Below are 20,296 nucleotides of genomic sequence, written 5' to 3' on the forward strand. Positions count from 1 at the left end.
ATGGATGACATCAATGAATTTACGAGCTCAAATAATGAAATGATGACCCCAATATATAAATCGTAAGCATTTGGATAAAGATATTCACTGCCAACAGATCATTATAACCGCATGCTGCCAATTAAGTCCACACTTGGCACAAACATATATACAGAGCCGACAACAATCTGAGATTGCACAACAATAGACACTTTGAAACATAACCAATATGATCAATTCTAAATAAACTCAAAGATGCAACCACTGCATAAAGATCAACAAATAATATATATCAAATACAATCCAGGAAGACAAATATACCATTCACAAGACGTGGCCAGATTTCCCAACCAAAAATTAGTTTTCTTCAATGCTAAGAAGAGACTTTGAAAAAAGAAATGCTAAGAGACGCATAAGAAAGAAACGCTTTAATCTCTTGTTGATTACAAGCTACATGATGTGACAATATTATAATCAACGGTGAAGGAAGAAGAGAACTGTCGCATATAAATAGAACTGAACGCAACCATGATGTAAACCCAACGTTGCTAGAGAGTTAGGAAGATGAAGAGTATGCCAAAGTAGATAGTAGTGCCAAGTCACATGCTAAGATGAATTTCTTAAAGACATGCACAAAGGTCACAGGAAAAATTGAGAAGTTGCAAAGACATGAACCAAGAACAGCACGAACAAAATAATCTAGACCCATACACATTAGAAAACATCTCCAATAAGAGAGGACAAACATCAACAAAGAGAATTGAAAGATGGATCATACAAGGGAGAATATATATGTGCTCCAAGAACAGATACTCAGATCTCTCTTGCATCTACTATTCTCAACACTCACGATGCAACACATGTACACAACTGAAAAAAATTGTCTGGTTCACACACAACCAATAACCACAACCCTGTATGTACCGTTTTTAAAGAATGTATATATTGAACTCCAATCATAGCTGAGAAAAGAAAAAATAAATAAATAAAAGCAACATCCGAGAGAAATTAATAGATACAAACATCACCAACTAGAATTACACAGAGCATAATAGCAACAGCAACACAGGCATCGAATGAAGACCGTAAACTGCAGGAGGCACAACCAAAAACTCAATGAATGAGCAATAGATCAATCTCAGAGATCTAACAGCAAACGTTAGAGGAAGACTCCCTTATTGCTGATATCAACATGGCTCTGATACCATGTTAAGTTTTGAGCCCGGAAATAAAGATAAAACAGCAATAAAGAGCATAAACAATATACAAAAGACTCAATACATTTATCCTGAGAAAGCTCTTCCACTTGAAGGGAAAAACCCAGCCACACCAGCAAAAGATCTCTTTTATTGATAACGAAAAATGTTCAAGTACAAGGCTTTCCCCTTAATTCATTACAATACACTAACCAATCACATAAATAGATTGCATTTATCTCTTCATCTTACACACTAAAGTCTCTTCAAATCCCAAATGTAAGACCATTCAAATTTCCAAATATACAACACTTAATATTTTCATATGCATGCCTCTTTGCATGACGATGACACATATCTTTTTATATAATATTAACTTAAATATTCTCACAAATGTCTCTTTCAGCTCAAGGTGACCATAATGATCATAACAAACATATTTCCATTTTATAAAAGCAAAGTTAAAGATCTGTATTGTAGCTACAAACTTCAACAGATCAAACACACAATTGTTGAACGTGAAATTTATTTCCCTCCCATTAGAAGTTGGGCATCTAATTGAGGCAGCTCATCCTTATGCACAATTTCTAAAGTGGAATAATCCTTAGACATTCAATGCACCTTAGGCAAACTCTAAGTTGGCAAAATACAGCAAGAGTGTGGTGTATCTACTAAAGCTAGGGGTGAAGTATCAACCAAACAATCAATGTAGTAGAGTACAAAACCAACTAGAAGGTTCATCTTTCAATGACACCACAACACTAGAATTTGATTCTTCACTGATCACCTGCTAAATAGATGCAAAGAATGGCTTTCTTTCCTTAACATCGACATCTCAACTTACTATTATTCTGTAGACACATCAATAAGCCTATAGAACTTCTATCGATCACTATCCTCAATAAAGAAATATCTATTACTCTTCAAATCTAGTTTACTCCTATTCCTATTAGGAAGCAAAGTATATGTGGCTAAACCAAACATACACAAAGTTGTTGCCTGTAGTTTATATTGGACCAAGCTTTTTTCACTGTGATAACTTGTAAAGTTTTGCAAGGACTCTTGTCTAGGAGATAAGCTATTGTGTTATAGCTTATCCATAATACATGTATACCACATTTCTACTATGTATCACACACTGCAACATCTCCATTATAAGTCTTGGTTTGCCTTTTTAACACCCCATCTAGTATAGAGTATGTGGTGGTCAACTAGGGCTAATTACCTTCCTTACCATATAAATACTTCAATTGTGTGAAAGTGAACTCACCTCAATTGTGAGGGTTTAGGGTCTTGATCTAAGGCCCTATGTGGCTTTCCACCAATAGCTTATATTTAGAAATAAGGCATTGACAATTACTTATTCTTCAAGTAGACCCACATCTTCCACATCAGCCAACAACAAAAAATACCTCATGCCAAGGGCAATCGAAGATTTCTAAGATGGCTTGTATAGATCTACATGAATGAGATCTAAGAGTCCCTTAGCACACCATCCTCCTTCAAAAGGTGAAGGCTTCCGATTGTACCTAGCAACCAAACAACCTATAAACATATCCTAGTTTTCTTAGATAGTAGACAAAATTTAAACTATGTTGGCTCTTACTCAAATGATTGTATATTTCATCCAAACAAATACTACCACTCTTATATTCACCGAGGACATGTCCCTGAGTTTTTATTGTTATTCTCGTACCTACTATACTTCATCAACGTAAGGATGCCTTAGAAACACCTTTGAGCTATCCCCAATTTTTTTAAATGTATTAGTCATCCAAGCTATTTTTTTAACGCCCAAGATGAGAAAAAATATGTTAATCTTCTTTTTTGTTGGCACCAACACCACATTTAACCCTAATTGAACAATAAAGCCCCCCTCACTTATTCTAGCACATTTTGATATGCCAAAAAAAATTGCAGCTGGATTGAAAGTAGAAAATCATCTGAGCAAGGTTTTTAGATGTTGCTAGAGAGATCACCATTAGTGAGCAGTGAGGAATGTGATGATAGCACGAGAGGTGGAAGAGGTAAGTGAGTCTTCCATTTTCTTTTTTTCTCTGATCTTTTTCAAACATTTAAGAAAAAAAATGTATTAGATCTTCTTTTTCTATTTTCAGTTTGCACTTGCACTATTGTATCACAAAACAACACGAGCAGCGAAATTGGGAGTAGTGAACATGAAATGGAAGAAAGAAATGTGAGCATTTCAGCCTAGAGTTTGAGTTCATCGAGGTGTGGGATTTTTGTGGGTAAAGGAAAACAACCACAAAACCCATTTGAGTACCCTTCTAACGTTTTGAAACCTTATGCGAAAGTACCTTTGAATTCTTAAAAACCTCTCCGCAAATTTATGATAGCCCTACACGAAAACAAACAAAAAAGTTCAGAAGGAAGTAGAGTGTGATTGAGTCACATTTTCAAAGCAATTTACAGAGGGCGTGCCACCAAGGTATATTGTCATCTACTGGGCTTTACGAGACGTGGGATTAAGAAGTGTTCAAATTTGAAGGAGGATGATAAGATAGAGGTTCATAGATTGCATATGGAAGTAGAACCAGAATATAAGGGTGTAGCAATGCAAAGACAATCAGCTATGTTGATGCTCTCCCTATTTCCTAGTGGGAGAGATGATGTTTCTATAGGAGGAAAAAGAAAGCCTAGAGCTAGTGAGAAGATAGTGCTAGTTGCAAGTATTTTACATGAGTAATCATAGGATATTGTAGAGCCTTCCATTACCATCTGTTATGTCGATTCCATTCTATTTCATGCAGCACATTTTCCTTCAAACTAATGATAATAGCTTCTATTGGTTCATCATTCACCGTCCCCCCACCCAATGGAGTACATGGTGTAGGCACCATTCTCTTTAACAAAGAATATTCTAAGGAAAGCTTGGTGATGAAGGATATGAGGCAAACTTGGATTAGGACAAGCTTCTCTATTGCCATATATGGGGCAACAACTATAAGACATCAATGACTTAGCAACATTAGAATCATGTGTTTTATTGGCTCTTATTTTCATAGAGATATTTAATTAATCAAATTAGTGTAAGGACGCAGGCTCCCAATTTCATTTCTTGTGAGATGTCATAGACGAGGTTAGGGCCACAATGTGCAAATGGTCACTAATTCAGCACATGTGTCTAAATTAGTTGTTAAGATAGTGGGAGCTGCTTACAAGAACAACTTTTGGACCCTTTAGATCACCAACCCTACATCATTGAAATTAGATAAAACCCTCAGGAAGAAATGGACAATAACTTGAACACCTTTTTTTGTATGCATCGCACAAGGAACTGCTTGTACATGGGAGGAGTGCACCAAGGAGCTAGGCCCCCCAAAGTCATCCTATTCAACTATGAGCTACACTGACAAATCTAATGTCTCCATTGGATGCCACTGTAGAAGGGGAGGCAATGGTGGTGGTTCCCCCATTATTTTCATTACTCCTTAGCCTCCCGCACTAATCAGCCAACGCCACCCACCCAATGGAGTCAAAGGATGCAAGCCTTTGTGCTTCCCCCTTACGGAGCCAAGTTCCAACTTGACTAACCCTTCTCGAGCTAACTCATTCCCAGATACTCGATTGAGTCATAACTAACTCATTCCATCTTGAGTTCATCCATTAAACTATACATTGGAAGACATATTAAAGATAAATTAGGTGAAATAAGTGGTGGCAAAAGCTAGAAAAAATTTGGTGTTCCTTTGCAACCATCAATCTTCACTTGCCCTCTTCAAGACAAGGAATTCCTCAAACCTCTGTAGATAAGGTATGCCAACCTATTACAAACAATGCTAAAGGAAATTTTGCAAAACAAGAGATCCTCAAGGACAATTGGTGGTTTCCATTGAGGTGAGAAATTGCTAATTTTTAATAACTTGATAATTTATAGTTATATTTATGTTTTTATTGTTTCTAATTTTCTAACTTGCCTTCTTTGAAAGTTTTGTTTGCAAATATGTTTGATACTTCATCTCAACTATTGTAGATATCATTAGATATGTCAACATGGACTGTCCTAAAGTTTTGATAGATTTATGAGCAATTGGACATGCTTGGGAGAATGAAACAAGCGATTTATGATGGGGATCTTACTTTAGAATAATATGATCAACATAGCAAGTCTATTGTGATATGGTGGTGGAATAGTATGAACACCCTCCTTCATATGGCAACATTTCCTCCAAATTCCAAACAGTATGTACCCAAGCCTAAGAGGTTGTCTCCTTGTGATGACAAAGAGGTGAGAAAAAACCGTTAATGAAAGCCCTTCAAAAGATGTCTTCGAGTAAAAAGTTAACTACACTTCACAAAAATGACTTGCCTTTTCTAACTTTTGCAGTCTAACATTTAGCAAACCAAAAAAAATAGATAGAGCTACATTAGCTCAAACTAATCCTATTAGATAGTGGATTTGGCACAACAAAAATAAACCAAAGTTGAGGATGGTTGACATTCACCTTCTTTCACAATTTGTTAATTCCTCTATTGCAAAGAGGAATTGGTCTGTATAGGAATAGACTTACCTCTAGACGAGCAAAGAAGCTAGTGGTTGTGCATAGTGTTTTGCAACTTCAAGATCGTCAATCTTCAAAGTATCAATAGACTCTAGCTATATGGTCACATGTAGATCCCCAAGGGCACCAAGACTAACGAGGAGGCACAGGAGCAATTGGTTGGAGCTCCATTAAAAAGGCAATCCCTCAAAGTGGCAATGAATTAGAGTCAAACTTCGATTTTGATGCAATGTTAGTAGATGCCTATTAGGGGCATCATTATCCTTCCCATGTTTTCTTTTCATAGTTAAACTTCCATGTTTTGGGAATTTTGTTGTATTTTTTAATTTTATACAATGTACGCATTTGTTAATTTGCTCAACTCTCAATTCAACTCTAATATTGTATATTAAGAATTTAAAAACTATATGATAAATGCCTTATCAATGTTCTAAGGGAATATTTGAATGTTCGAAATATTTTTTTTAAATCATTGTTTTTAAAATATTTATCCCCTAAAATGACCTCAAAACAATCCAATTACAAATAATGTCCCCCTTTCCCCTATGTTCCTCATGCTAAAGATTTGGTGGATCATAGTAGTATTCTCTTCTACAACTAATGTGTACAAATGAATTGTTGTGCAACTAACAAGACATGCTTTAAATCAAGGCTGATTGACATAAGGTGGTCATAATTTATTGTTTGCATAGCTTAACACACAATCTAGTAATCCAATTCACCTTCCTGAACCCTATTGCTCACCTTTTGTCATGTAATTTGACACGTATTGTCACTTAACATGGGTCTATTATCAATTTTTCTCATCCTGTTGTTGGATTGTGACTTAAGGCATCAAATGTTGGGTGGTATCTGTTAAGTTTATAGTTACAGTAAGATTGATATGATCATGAGTTCCATTATTGACAATAATATAAATATTACTTTATATACATATATTATATATATAATATATAATATATAATAGATATATTACATATATTATATTAAATATATATAGAAATGTATATATTACACATGGTTATTTATATTATTTTATACTAACTAATGATGTTTAAACCTTGGAGACATGACATGTCTCCTTCTCTCATACTTATGTGAGATCCAAATCTGCATTTGGAACATATCAATAACAATGGCAATATAATTACATTTGTAGACACGATCTTAGAATTTAACATGGTATCAAAGCCAAACTGCAAATGTAAGATGAAGAATTTAAAACAAAGCATCATACCTAAGTTGATTTATCTTTCTACTGAACCTAAATAAATTATCCTGTGGATTCGAACCTGTAAGAAAAACAAGATAATAACAATTCCAAGAGTATGGAAGAGAGCAGTTTGTGGCTACCTCTATAGGAACTACAGTTGCCCGCCCAACATCCATGGCATGTGTTACATTCACATCTTAATCCAAGTTTCAAATCTCTCCCTTCCAGAGTTAAGCTGTGCAAACTCACGATTAAAAGATAAGGAGTTCAAGCGGATATTCAACAAGAGCGATTAATTGAGATGGAGTCCATTAGAGGGAATTATTACTTGACTAATCACTAACATTTATTCATTGTTCAAGATCCTTTGCATATTTCCATTTTTCAAAAGAGGTATTCAACTCTTAGATATGGTTTTTAGAGGCACAACTTATAGACCATTAAACACAAAGTTACAAGTATATAACTCTATTTCAAAGTCAACACCTTTGATGAAAAGGGACGAAAGAACATACGTGGCACAATAGTAAAATTATTGTTGCAAGTTAACATATATATCAAGATCAGGCACTACCACTACCAGGACGAAAAAATAAAAAATAAAAAAATAGATTACTTAATTAAGTGAACGTTATTAGCGGTGAAAAATATGAACCAGAAAATTCAGAGAGATTGAATGCTAATTAAAATATAGTCTATCACTTAATATACAAGCATCAGATATACGTAGCAATGTATAAGTATACCATTGTTCATCTTTTATGATTATAGTTAATGATGGTGACCCAATCAAATGGATTCATACAACACCAAATTTATACTCGAAGAGTAAACTAGAGTAGAGACAAAGTAGATTGAACAGATGACACTCAATTAATTCTTAGCTTATAATAGCAATTCGGAATCCATCCTTTGGGAATATAGATAATATCAGAAACATTATCTACATAAATCATAGGCAATGTTAATTAATCACCAATGTGGATCAATGCCTCTTACTATTCAAAGTGGTGCGACTTGGTTAGAAGAGGAGTTGCAATTTGAAGACACGTAATGTCGATCATTGGGGGAGTAGATTGGATGCTTGTGTATATGTCAAGAGCTCACTACCAGATCCAATCTGATGCAATGTTGCCAGTAGTCATTGGCGTGTTTGATTGCACTCTTTAATAGCGAGTGAATAGAAGTCGACGTGTCAACAAGGATCGCTACTGGGCTTAGATATAATCGATGCTAACTGTGACTAATCTGTGTAGAATCATTCATTGAATACAAATCACACCATACAAAATAGTTATGAGAGTATGGATATTGGTCGGGGCCTTTAAGGACGCTAGTCTACTTCTCATTGATCTACATCAATGAATAAGACGAGGATTATTAAGATGAAAATCAACCTTATCATATTAGGTGGTTGTCTTATGAAATACATGAGTTCATAATCAACATCACCGAGTATGAAAGAATGATTGTAGAAATACGAACAAAGAATGGTGTCTGCTACAATGATTGGAAATAATGACTACGTGACCACCAGTTATATGTGGGTCCATTCAATAGTAAATGGAAATTATGATCATTGTGTGGATGCCATCAAAGGTAGACGATCAAATTTTTGAGCAATAGAACACATCGATTTGACTTGGCACATCACATTGGTAAGTATAGTTATCATTAGTTATGTGTTACATAGCTTAATTTATAAAAGAGAACTTCGTTATATCTAGTTTATAAATGAGAACTTATAAGGAGAATATCTTAATTGAAGAATGATATTTACTTAGTTACCGGATTCGCCTGGGAATGGCTGGATCCGGACTCAGGTCCGATTCGGATCCGGATCCACGTATGGATCCGTGAGGATCCAGGCAGGATTCGTAATCCTGCCTGTGGATCCGTAAGGATCTACGGCCCGCGGATCCTTACGGATCCACAGGCAGGATTACGAATCCTGCCCGGACCCTCGAGGATCCACGAGCGGATCCGCGTGAATCCGCGGCAATGACAGCCGGAACTTGCAAAAACGTGGGCCCATTATCATTTTTTAATGTTTTTTTTTGCCCTAAAGGCCCTAAACCCTAAAAACGACCCTCTAAATCACAATGCAAGTTCATTTGCTCTCTATTTTGCTCTCTCATTTTGCTCTCTCATACTTGCTAGTTTGAAGTGAAGTGCTTGGATTCGAAGGAGATCGGTTGTGGAGCTTCAAATACCTTGCAAGAAGTGTTTAAGGTATGCATTTCAACCATATTCTTGAATTCTTTCATAGATTATTGATTTATTTTTAGTTTTCCAAATTTTCAAGTTTTTGTGCAAGTGTGAAGCATGGTTTTCTTTCACTTTTTTTTTTCTAGATTGCAAGAATAGAACAATGAGTAGTCAAGGCTCAGTGGGTGGGGGTGGGGCTGCATCACCAAGCTTCAAAATTGATAAGGGGTCTCCTTTATGGAGACACACAACAAGAGTTGCACAATGTCCTGGGGGTGGAGCATACATATGGAAATGTAATTTTTGCAACATACAACACAGAAGCTCCTATTCCCGAGTGAAACTACATTTTTTGAGCCCTGCGGGTGAAGGAATTCACATGTGTCAAGGTAGTGATAAGAAGGGATTACCAGCTGCACAAATAGCAGCATTAGCAAAAGAGCAAGATGATGCTGATAGAGCAGTTGCAAAAGCAAAACGTGGTGCTTCCAAAAAAACAAATATACCAACACCATCATCTGATCAAACAAACACAAGAACACATCCTTTTTTGCCTATGCCAACTACAAATGATGAAGATGAAGACCCATCTCCACTCACCCGCAAGAGAGGCCCACTAGATAGGGCATTCCAAATTGAAAAAAGAGACATTGTTGATCACAAAATTGGACGTTGTTTAATTGCAAATGGTGTTTCATTTAATTTTGCTAGATCACCTTATTTTAGGGAGATGGTGGAAGCAATAAATGATGCACCCCATGGTTACAAACCGCCTGGTTATGAGAAGTTGCGCACTACCATATTACATGATGAGAGGAGAAATGTAGAGGCTCAACTTCAACCAATAAGAGATTTTTGGGTTCAATCGGGTGTGTCTATTATTTCGGATGGTTGGAAAGATTGTAGAAACCGTCCATTGATCAATGTTATTGTTGTATGCCCTAAGGGGGCAATGTTCTTGAAGGCAGTTGATTGTGAAGGGCAAGTGAAAGATGCAGAATTTATTTCATGCATTCTCATTGATGCCATAGAGTCAGTGGGTCCTGATAATGTTGTCCAAGTGGTCACGGACAATGCAAAAGTTTGCAGGGCTGCAGGGATAATTGTAGAGTCTAGATATGATCATATCTTTTGGACACCATGCACCATCCACTCTCTCAATTTAGTGATGAAAGCAATTGGCACCGAAATAGATTGGGTGAAAAGGATATATGAGGAAGCTGAAGAGATTCAAATGTTTGTGACAAATCACCACATGTCACAAGCAATTTTTAGGAGTTTCTTGGACTTGGAGTTATTGAAGGTAAATTTTTATATTTAATATATAATTGAATATTATTGGATTCCACAATTATTAATTTTTGTTGTTGTTTACATTAACATGTTTTAATTTTTAAATGTTTTACTAACTTGAGTTTAACATGTTCTTAGGTTGCTGAAACCCGCTTTGCCTCTCACACAATCGTCTTGAGACGACTTGTGAAGGTAAAAGAAGCATTGAAGCATATGGTCATTAGCCCCCAACGGGGCATTTGGAAGAATTCCAATACAGCAAGGGCTTTAAATGTGAGAAGAATGATACTAGATGAGGATTGGTGGGGTCTTGTGAGTTATGTGTTGGAAATCACCGATCCAATAATGGCAATGCTTCGCTTCGCAGATAGTGATGAGCCATGCCTTGGGGATATTTATGATTCCATGGATAGTATGCTGGAAAAAATTAAAATGGTAAGCTTTACGCTCTTTTACAACAATTTTTTATTTGAGAGATATCTAGATTCTAAAGTTTAAATTGACATATTCAATAATTATAATTATTATTCATATTTCATATCTTAGGTCATACAGAGGAGGGAGAATGATCCTGAGGACACCCTTTACAAGAAGGTGGAAAAAATTGTTCATCATCGATGGAACAAGATGACCACACCTTTGCACCTCCTTGCATATGCTCTATCCCCGAGGTACTGTCGTTCTTATCAAATGTTTGTGCTTATTTTATCCAATGTTTGTGCTATTGATATTTGATAGTGTTCAATTGTCTTTTGTTATCCCCAGGTACTATAGTGCAGATGTACTTCGCATTCCAAGTAGAGTGCCACCATTTAGAGATGCAGAGGTTGCAGATGGGTATAAGAGGGCACTAGCTAAGATATTCCAAGATCCAGAGATTGGGGCAATTGTGAGGAGTGAATTTGCTGCTTTCAACTCAGGTGAGGATTTCGACCCTATTGCCATAGCAGACCAAAGCAGGATGGGTGCCATCAAATGGTGGTACCTTCATGGGCAAGCCTTCACGTACCTCCAACCTCTTGCCATAAAGGTCCTATCCCAAGTAAGTTTGTAAAATTAAGCTTAAGGTTAACATTCTCAATTCCTTGAATTTATTATTTAATTTATTTATCTTGATTGTTGTATTGATAATTTTTAATTTCTCTTTAGGTTGCCAGCTCTTCTGCCGCTGAGCGGAATTGGAGTACTTACTCCTTTATCCACTCAATCAAACGCAACCAGTTGGCTCCAAAAAAATCAGAAGACCTTGTGTTCATTCACAACAATTTGCGCTTGTTGTCACGGAAGGACCCTAAGTACAAGAAGGGGCCCGAAAAGCTTTGGGATGTAGCACCCGAGACTCCTGATTTAGATATGACCATCCGGGATCTTGCTAGATCCACTTTGATTGATGTGGATGATGAGGAGGAGGATTATGAGTTAACAATCCCCTCTACTACTAGTGGTTTGGGTTCCTCTACTGATACAGATGCAGCACTTGCAGCTCACCAGTACCCCTCTGATGCGGATTTTCTTGAAAATCCATTTGATGATTAAATAAAAAAACTTTAGTGTTGACTCTTGACTCTTTTATGAGTAAATCATGTTATAAACTTTAAGTTTAATAATCTATATTTTGAATGTTACAAACTTTCACTTTCAGTAATTCAATGTGAATGTGTTGATTTTCTTTATAATCGTGAAAATAGATTAATTATCAATGTCATTGATCAAGTATACTAGATTCATAGATGCATACTAGAATCATAGATTCATACTATGAAATGATTTAGTTTTAGAATTATGTATATTTCTCTTATTTTTTAGTATATATATATGCACGAATCCTCCACGAATCATAATTGGGAAAAAAAAAAATCCCGAATCCACGGATCCGATTCACGTGCCCGAATCGGATTGGTGTCACAAATCGGCAACTAAGGGTATTTAATAACTTAATATTATGTTTTGTTATATAAAATATATTAATCAATACAAGTTATTAGTATTGCTGTGAGTTTTTTTAATATTGTTATTGAAACATAAATGAAATGAAATGAAATTTAAATATATTTATAAATATTGAACTTCAAGGAGAATGTCACCTTAGGGGAAGTCATATATAGAAATTAAGTATTGTGTTATCTTTATTCTATTATTGAAAATAAAGAGAGATGTTATATTGTTATTGTTAGTAAAAGACATGAGTTAAATTATTAACATTCTTATTTTTCTATATGCACTATCGAGCTATGTACCTTGATCTTTTCCTTCGAGAATGTTCTTGTAGAAAAAAAAGGGGAGATTGAGATTAAGAGGGAGCTAGACATTTGACATTTCATCAGCTGCAACCTTGAAAGAGAGGGAGCAAATACAGGATATGGTTTCGTCAACCTTCAGTGATCTCGATCATATTGAATCGAAGGGAGTAAACCATGTTGTGATGGAATCTTCAGTGATCGATAAATTGTAACAATCAAGAGGATTGTAATTCATGCAACTATGCGAATGGGCCCACCCCTTGTGTATATCATAAGAAAGTGTTGACTTCAAATGAACCATCTACGAGTCTCTCTTTGATAAATGAAACTTGACATATGAGTTGTAAAGTCATTCAAGTGGCACAATCATAATCAAGATATTGGCGAATTGTGGACAAGTTTGTGTTCACTTCTACTGTTAAGCTAAATGAATGTTTGGACTTTCAATAGAATAAAAGAGCAAGTTAGAACCTAGAAAGGAGTTATCATATTTGATACAAAATTGTTCAAAGAATAAATGAAAATTTTACATCGTGGGGGAATACTAGTCGATGTTCCATTCCCACTTTTAGAGGGGAGTTGTTCCATTCTCAGATAATTTAGGAAGAAAATTCTGAATCTTCATGTGCAGATAAGTATTCTTATTTTTGACATTTATCTCTCTCTTATTTGTAATTTCTATACATACTATAAAGGTTATTTGCCTTGATCTTTTCCTTTATATTTGAAAATGTTCTTAGGAAAAGAAAGTTATTACTTTACACATGCTACCAGATATTGTGCAAACTCAACCTACTGATAGCAGCTCCAAAGAACCTAATGATCAAGATGGATAAAATAAGGATCTCATCTTTGATTGAGATTATGAGATTCTTCTACATTAAGAGGGAGTATGACAATTCTTCGAAGGCAACACAAGAGCTTAGAAGATTGATACTCAGAGGGAGTCTAGAAATACAGGTAGATGACTAAATGATGTTCATGGACCTACTCCTACGTATATCATGAGGAAGTGATGACTTAGCACCAGAAAATCAAAAAATTCATATCAGATTTAGAGTGAGTTCAACAAACATCCTTGGGTGAAGAGAGTTTCAGAGAAAGTGACTAGAGGACTTGACTTCCCAAGATTGATGTTCGAAGGGAGAAATTTTGACATGCAATCCTTTGTGGATGATATCTTCTCCATGAGAAGAAGTTCTAAGAGAAAGTCTTTATAATGCGCTCTCCTCTATGAGAGAGAAGTATGAGGTGAAAACATTTTGTTCCACCCTCTAGTAGCAGCTATGGTGGGTCCACCCTCTAACTTGGTTCATGGTGGATATCATGTGAGTTACTACATGATGATGTTGTGATTATGTCATGAAAGGTGACGATCTTTCATTGATATATATATTTAGAGGGGAGTTATTGAAAGGTGACGATCTTATACATTTCGAAGTTAGATTTGGGTGAAAGCGACGAAGCTCTGTAACTACACAGCCTCTTTGGATGCAGTGGAGGCTTCGTGGCCTCCTCTCCTTCCTTTACATGGCGTACTTTCCTTTTTGTGCTTTGGCGTAGCAATCATTTTTGTTTACTTTCCTTTTGTGTCTATGTGTGGTTTGTGTGATTAAGCTTTGAGTGTGTTTGCATAGGGTTTCTTTTATGATGTCGTCGGAGCCGAGTCCTTCCGACTCCCAGCCTGGCTCGCCTATGTCCAAGGATGGAGGCCCTTCTAATGATGGAGGGGTTTCTGCGGATATGGATTGTTTGAGTAATAATTGCCATGAAAACATGTAGAAGGGTGATGGGATTTCTCGGTCATCGTATAAAGAAGTTTTGTCTGAGCAATCTAAGCCCGAATGTCCACCTTCGACTGCTTTTAATGGAATATTTAGAGAAGTCGGCAGATACCCACAACCTATGGAGGTAGATGTGAAGGAGCATCAGCCGAGGATGGAGTCCAAGACAATGCTGGAACTAGTAAGTTTGTCCCTAATGACTTCAAAACTTTGTCTTTATCTCCTAACGAAGATATGGTTGTTGCTATTAGGGAGGAGCAGAAAAGATTGAAGGACATTGTCATTTTCTTTGTTTGTGTTGATAAAGACTCTCTTCTCGTAAATTTTTTGATGACTAGATTGCTAATATTTGGGGTAGGAAACTGGGGATTCAAGTTAGTTTTTGTAGAATGATCCAAAAAGGACTTTTTGTTGTTTTTCTTAAGACACGTGGAATGTAGGAGAGAGCTTTGAAGAAAAATTACTGGAATGTTGGTAGGCTGCTATTTAGGGCTTATCCATGGTTGGCTTTGGGTCAATTCGAGCGAGTAGTTGCTCGTTCTCCTCCTAGATGGGTTAAGATTAAGAATTTGCAGCCTGAATTCTGGCTGTTTATCCCACAGATTGTTCAGCCTTTAGGATCTGTTCTTCAGGTTGAGAACACAAGATACACATTACCTCATCTAAATGCTAGAATATTGCTTGCCCTAGCGCCCGATATTGAATTCCCAAATTTTATCTCAATGAATTTAGAAGGGGAAATTTTTTTGTGGGAAATCTCTTTACTAGGGAACTTCAGTTCATGTTTTCACTGTAAACTGAATGGCCATACGAAGAAGGATTGTCCAACCCTTGTTAATTTGAAAGATCCTAGATTTGAGTCTTTGGCTAAAGCTAACCCTAAAAATGGTGATAAACAAGATAATTCTTAAAAAGATGTAAATATTGGTAATGATTCAGTGGAGGTTATTAGGACTGATATTAATGTTGAATCTGTTAATGCTTCTAAAGTTGTGTCAGTCAGTGAGGTAGGTTCTGAGGCCGCAGATGTTGGTAAACTTTACAATTTGGATAATTCGTTGTTTGAAACTGATTTTGAGGTTGTGCCTGCCCTGGGTCTTTTGGCTTCCGGAGCCCTAACTTCTTGTCAGTTGATATCTCCTTCAGTTATGTTGATGCGAGTTTTGTATCACTTACATAACATATTAGGATTTGAATATTCAATATGGGATATCAAACATGCAAATCCTCTCTTGAAAAGTTATTACTCATGAAGACATAAGCAATAGCTCCAATGTTCCTTACACCGTTGAATACTCGCTCAGTTTTATCGATGTGATTTGCTGGTAATCACGTAGGTGGCCTTACGCTATTCATTTAAGGATGACTTGGACTTTGGTGGAATGAAGGTGATGTCGGCTCAGTTTGTAAAATGTGCAGGTGGCAGATAATGTTGATGGTAGTGATAATGGAGGGTGTGTCTGCTGATGATGATGTTGATGGGAAAGTGATGGTGGTGGAAGGTGAATGGATGTGTTCTAATACTTAACTTATTCCTCTAGCTTCCTTCTCTCTAAACTTTGATTACCCAGCTACTCACTATTCTACTCCTACTCCTATGAATGGAAGGTTAGCAAATGGACGGGGATCGAACCTAATGAGAGCTGACCAGCGACCTCACTTCCACAGGTGCAATAATTCGAAAGAATAATAAACTAGTTTACCACACAAAGCTTCCCAACCAGCCGCTAGGATGCTAGTGGCCTAGTATTGACCCCTATCAAACATTTACCAATCCTACCATACAACTATCCACCTACTTTACTTTCACTTAAACAACTCAAACAACTTGAAATGAAATTTACTTCAACAACTTGAAAGAAATCTAACTATGTGGAAGTAGAAAACATGCAATAACACCAAATGTTCTTACTCAACATGCAAATCACAACAATGAAGAAGAGAGTAATTTTGGTATTATCTTTGCAACAATTTCTCCAACACTTTACAAATGAGAGCAAATGGCCTTTTATAGGGGCCAAAGATACAACGGACGATGGAGATCAAAACGAGATCAACGATCCAGATTGGATCCTCAAAACCCTAATTAGGGTTGCCACCCCATCGGCCAATGAGAAGCTACCACCTCATCAATGGACCAATGAAAAAAGTCTAAAAGTGGCAACCAATGAGAAAGCACCAAAATGGTGGCCAATCAAAAATAAACACTTGTCCTATCCTAGAAGAAAGGGAAATTGCCACTTGGGCTTACATCAAATGATCTTCTAATATAAATCTTCCCTTTTCTTTCATTTTCTTAGCTAAGGCAATGAACTTAGCTAGCCTTTCATTAACTTCTTTTCCATAGAAGGACAAGGTGTGTGCTTCGCCCTGAGTTCCACTGACTTCACCATGTAGCTTGTTGCTTGTAGTATCTTTTCATGATTCTTCTCGTATTCCTTCACATTCCAATAAAAACACACAGAGAGGAAAGGGTGCCCAAATGCTTTTTCTTGATAGCAACCTTTCCCAACTCATCCAACCTCGATCCAAAACCTGTCTCATTGATATCCTCTTTGCCAAGGGGGATTGTCCTTCCTTCAGTCTTTCCTTCATCCATATCATGTCCACTGTACCGATATTGGTGTCGGTTATTCTCTTCATTTTCGAGAAAGGTGTTTTGGGCATCATATCCTCTTTGTCTTTCTTAGTCTTGTCCGCTTGGGATTCTTACTTATACTAACATCCTCCATGCTCGTCGCCCTATTACAGGAGGGTAGAGTGGTGGACCAGAAGGCAAGTAAAACCAAGGGAAGCAATCCTAAGACTAGACCGAAAGGAGGAGCTTAAGGACCCCTTGCAACTCTAAATGATGAAAATTCACCTTAACTAATAATCTTACAGCGACTTTTCAGAATTAGGACTTGACCTTAAGAACTTCGATTCCCTTGCAAATCATAAATTTATCATGCAATTCACCTCCAAATAAAATTACCCAACCTAGGGCAAAAATTGCAGCCTCTTGCAAAAATCAAAATTTTATCTCCCACAAATTCCGGCCCCCACAAAGTTTGGCTTCCACAAATTTCGCCTTCCACAAATTCGGGCCCCCACAAATTTCGGCTTCCACAAATTTCGCCCTCCACAAAATTTGCCAAACAAGAAGAGTGCAGATCTGCTCTTGCAAAATCACCAACGCCTTGAGAAGGAGAAGTGAGAAGTGAGGAGAAAATGGGAGAGAGGCCTCCTCTTATATCCAACTTTCTAATTTCCTCCAAGCTGGCCGACTTGGACCCTAGGAGCAAGAAAAAACAATAATTAATGCAAAAATTATGGCCCGCAATTAAATACTTAGCTAAATATTAATTTTGCTAAAATGAAAATTGCCTTTTAAAATTGCCAATTAATTCTAAATTGCAAAAGGAAATTAAATGGTGCCTTGGAGATGTTAAATATTTCCATTTAATGAGGATTTAGTAATTAATACATCATTAAAATTGGATTTTGGCTAACCAAAAGCCATTTTTCAATATTAAATTACCAATTTCATTAAAGGCAAAAAAATTTCAAGGCAATTTTAATCTATTAAAGCCAATTTTTTGCAATTTTTTCCCAAATCAATTTTGTTATGCCAAAATAATTTTTTTTTGACAAAAATAAAATAAAATTTCTTCTAGAGCCAAAAATCGATTTTTGCAATTTAGCCTCATTTCAACAAAATTAAAATTTTCACCAAAGAAAAATTTGAGATTTTCCAAAACTTAAGTCTAACAATTTTTTTCTCTTTTGAAAGATTATTCAAATTTACACAATTATATCCGGATTTTCAAAGGAAAACGTCTAAGTACAAATTTACAATTTTATCCTACCAAATATTGCTCTTTAAAATTTTGTTCGGCCTAAGGATGAAATTGGTTGCCCTGGAAAATCAAGCGAAGCCGAGTGAAAATAGCTAAGTCTCCCCACATTTGTCCTGAAGGTGCCAAGGAGTGAAATTTTCAAAACTCAAAATTGTTGGACAATCCAAAAATTTGCCGAGGTGATCAAAAAAAGGGGGGTTCCCCAAAATTTTGAGGCGATGGTGTGAAAACCTCACAACAGGTTATTAATAGTGGAAGTGTAGAGGTTTGTGTTATTTCCCCTAAATTGAATGCTCAACCATTAGCTCTTAATACCATTAACGCCAGAGCTGAGGGTGTTAGGAAGAGCGCAAATGGATCCCTGAATGGGGATAAGAGCCTAGCCGGAGCCCTAAATTCTATGGTGGTAACTTAGATGTTGTTATGGAGGAAGAACCATTTACAGATGTTATTAATACGAATGCAAAAAATAAGAGAAAAATGGTGGAAAGACAGTCTATTTCCAATGAAAATAGAAAGAGTGGTAATGAGATGCCCAATTGTTTTAACAGATTGTATAATAATAAACCTAAATCTCTGCATCATAAATGATGCATTTACATAGTTGGAATGTGCGTGGTCTAGAGATGTCTAACAAGAAATACTTGGTTAGAAAGTGGTGTAACAATCTAAACTTAAAGATATTATCTATTTATAGTAAATTAAGATTGTCGGGTTTCAAGCCCATAGCATATTGAAATTTATTTGGGATCAATCTACTAGTTTTTACTCTAATCATCCCAAAGGCAAAGGTGGGTTAGTTATCATGGTCGGCCCACATTGGGTTGACAAGATTGCTGAGAATGGGTTATCTCCATGTCACAGAGCTATGTGGGTGTTGTTTAAACAGGATGAAAGACTTATTGGGATATGTAACATTTATGCCCCTAATGACTACAGAGAGCGTGTTGCATTATGGGAATGGTTAACCTGTAATCTACCTAAAGTTCACTGGATTTTTATTGGGGACTTTAATATGATAGAGAATAAGGAAGATAAAAGTGGAGGCTCTGCACATTGTTAGAAAGGTAATGAGTTCTTCTTCTAGTGTGGCTTCAAGAGGAAATATAGAATTACTGATCCTATAGCTCTACAAAAGAAAAGATTCTCTAATATCAGGTTCACTTGGTGCAATAATCAATCTGGGAGGCAAAGAGTATATTGTTGGCTTGATAGGATTTATGTGGAGGATTCTGTGTTTAGAATTGCCAATAAAGGTGGTCATAATCCTATTAGTGTGATTCGTGCACCTCTTTCTGATCATCATCCTATTTGTGCAAATATTTTTGTTGACAGTCGGCTTGATAACACTAGGAAATCTAAAAATGGTTTTAAACTCAACGCTTCTTTATTAAACAACGAGGATGATGGGGCCATTCGTATGGTGACTTATCTTTGTAAATTGTGTAATTCTGAGTTGAATCCTAGGGATAGGTGGAGCCATTTGGTGGACTCTCGGAGAAAAGTCTATCAAATTATTGGTAAGAAAAGAGCTAGAGCCAGGGGGAAGAAGAGGAGGCCTTGCAGAGTTCCTTGAATTCCATTGAAAGAGATCTTCAGAGCAAGGGTTGTGATCCTAATTTAAAGGAGAAACTTATATGGACTTGTAACAACCACTTTTTCTCGGGTGTTAACTAACAACTAACATATCAAAAAAATACAGTTATTACTTCATTTTCATAGGAAGACAGTTATATCAGTTATGTTCAAGTGAATAAGATTAACGATTACAATCAGCTAAACGAAATTTCGTAACTAGCAATTGAAACACCATCAATGAATTTACTATGGAAATTAAAATCCACATACCATAGAATTCGAAACCGAAATCAATCTAGGGATGCTTCCACAAACACTCAGGTTAGTCCACAAATACCACTTAGAATCAAATGACAATTACCATCCAATACCACTATATCAAAATCAACTGACAATTACCATCAAATACCACCATATCAATTAGGGCATCGATTACCATTGGA

The 20,296-nt window shown here is 36.4% G+C and overlaps 3 protein-coding genes across 5 annotated transcripts in view; 2 read left to right on the forward strand and 1 right to left on the reverse strand.

Annotated features, from left to right (window-relative positions):
• Nucleotides 1–20,296, reverse strand: part of LOC149531199 (alpha-1,3-mannosyl-glycoprotein 2-beta-N-acetylglucosaminyltransferase-like) — a 196,165-nt gene that overhangs the window by 163,443 nt on the left and 12,426 nt on the right. The gene's annotated exons all lie outside the window — the stretch shown is intronic.
• Nucleotides 9,100–11,088, forward strand: LOC149531200 (uncharacterized). The gene is made up of 2 exons (XM_089809269.1): nt 9,100–10,847; nt 10,959–11,088. The coding sequence occupies exon 1, from the start codon at nt 9,283–9,285 to the stop codon at nt 10,438–10,440; it is 1,158 nt and encodes a 385-aa protein (XP_089665395.1). The 5' UTR covers nt 9,100–9,282; the 3' UTR covers nt 10,441–10,847; nt 10,959–11,088.
• On the forward strand, nt 11,219–12,088 carry LOC149531201 (uncharacterized). The gene is made up of 2 exons (XM_089809270.1): nt 11,219–11,454; nt 11,562–12,088. Exons 1-2 carry the CDS (start codon nt 11,374–11,376, stop codon nt 11,946–11,948), a joined length of 468 nt encoding a protein of 155 aa, XP_089665396.1. The 5' UTR covers nt 11,219–11,373; the 3' UTR covers nt 11,949–12,088.

Source organism: Cupressus sempervirens, chromosome 11 (assembly GCF_028749045.1).
Source record: "Cupressus sempervirens isolate cs-2001-9-10 chromosome 11, ASM2874904v1, whole genome shotgun sequence".
NCBI lineage: Eukaryota > Viridiplantae > Streptophyta > Pinopsida > Cupressales > Cupressaceae > Cupressus > Cupressus sempervirens.

What these genes read in the sequence shown, in the direction of transcription:
- LOC149531200 (XM_089809269.1), top strand. Translation starts at nt 9,283, where the DNA reads ATGAGTAGTCAAGGCTCAGTGGGTGGGGGTGGGGCTGCATCACCAAGC.
- LOC149531201 (XM_089809270.1), top strand. Translation starts at nt 11,374, where the DNA reads ATGGGTGCCATCAAATGGTGGTACCTTCATGGGCAAGCCTTCACGTAC. An exon ending in CCATAAAGGTCCTATCCCAA is followed by an intron (nt 11,455 to 11,561) that starts GTAAGTTTGTAA and finishes ATTTCTCTTTAG; the next exon opens with GTTGCCAGCTCTTCTGCCGC.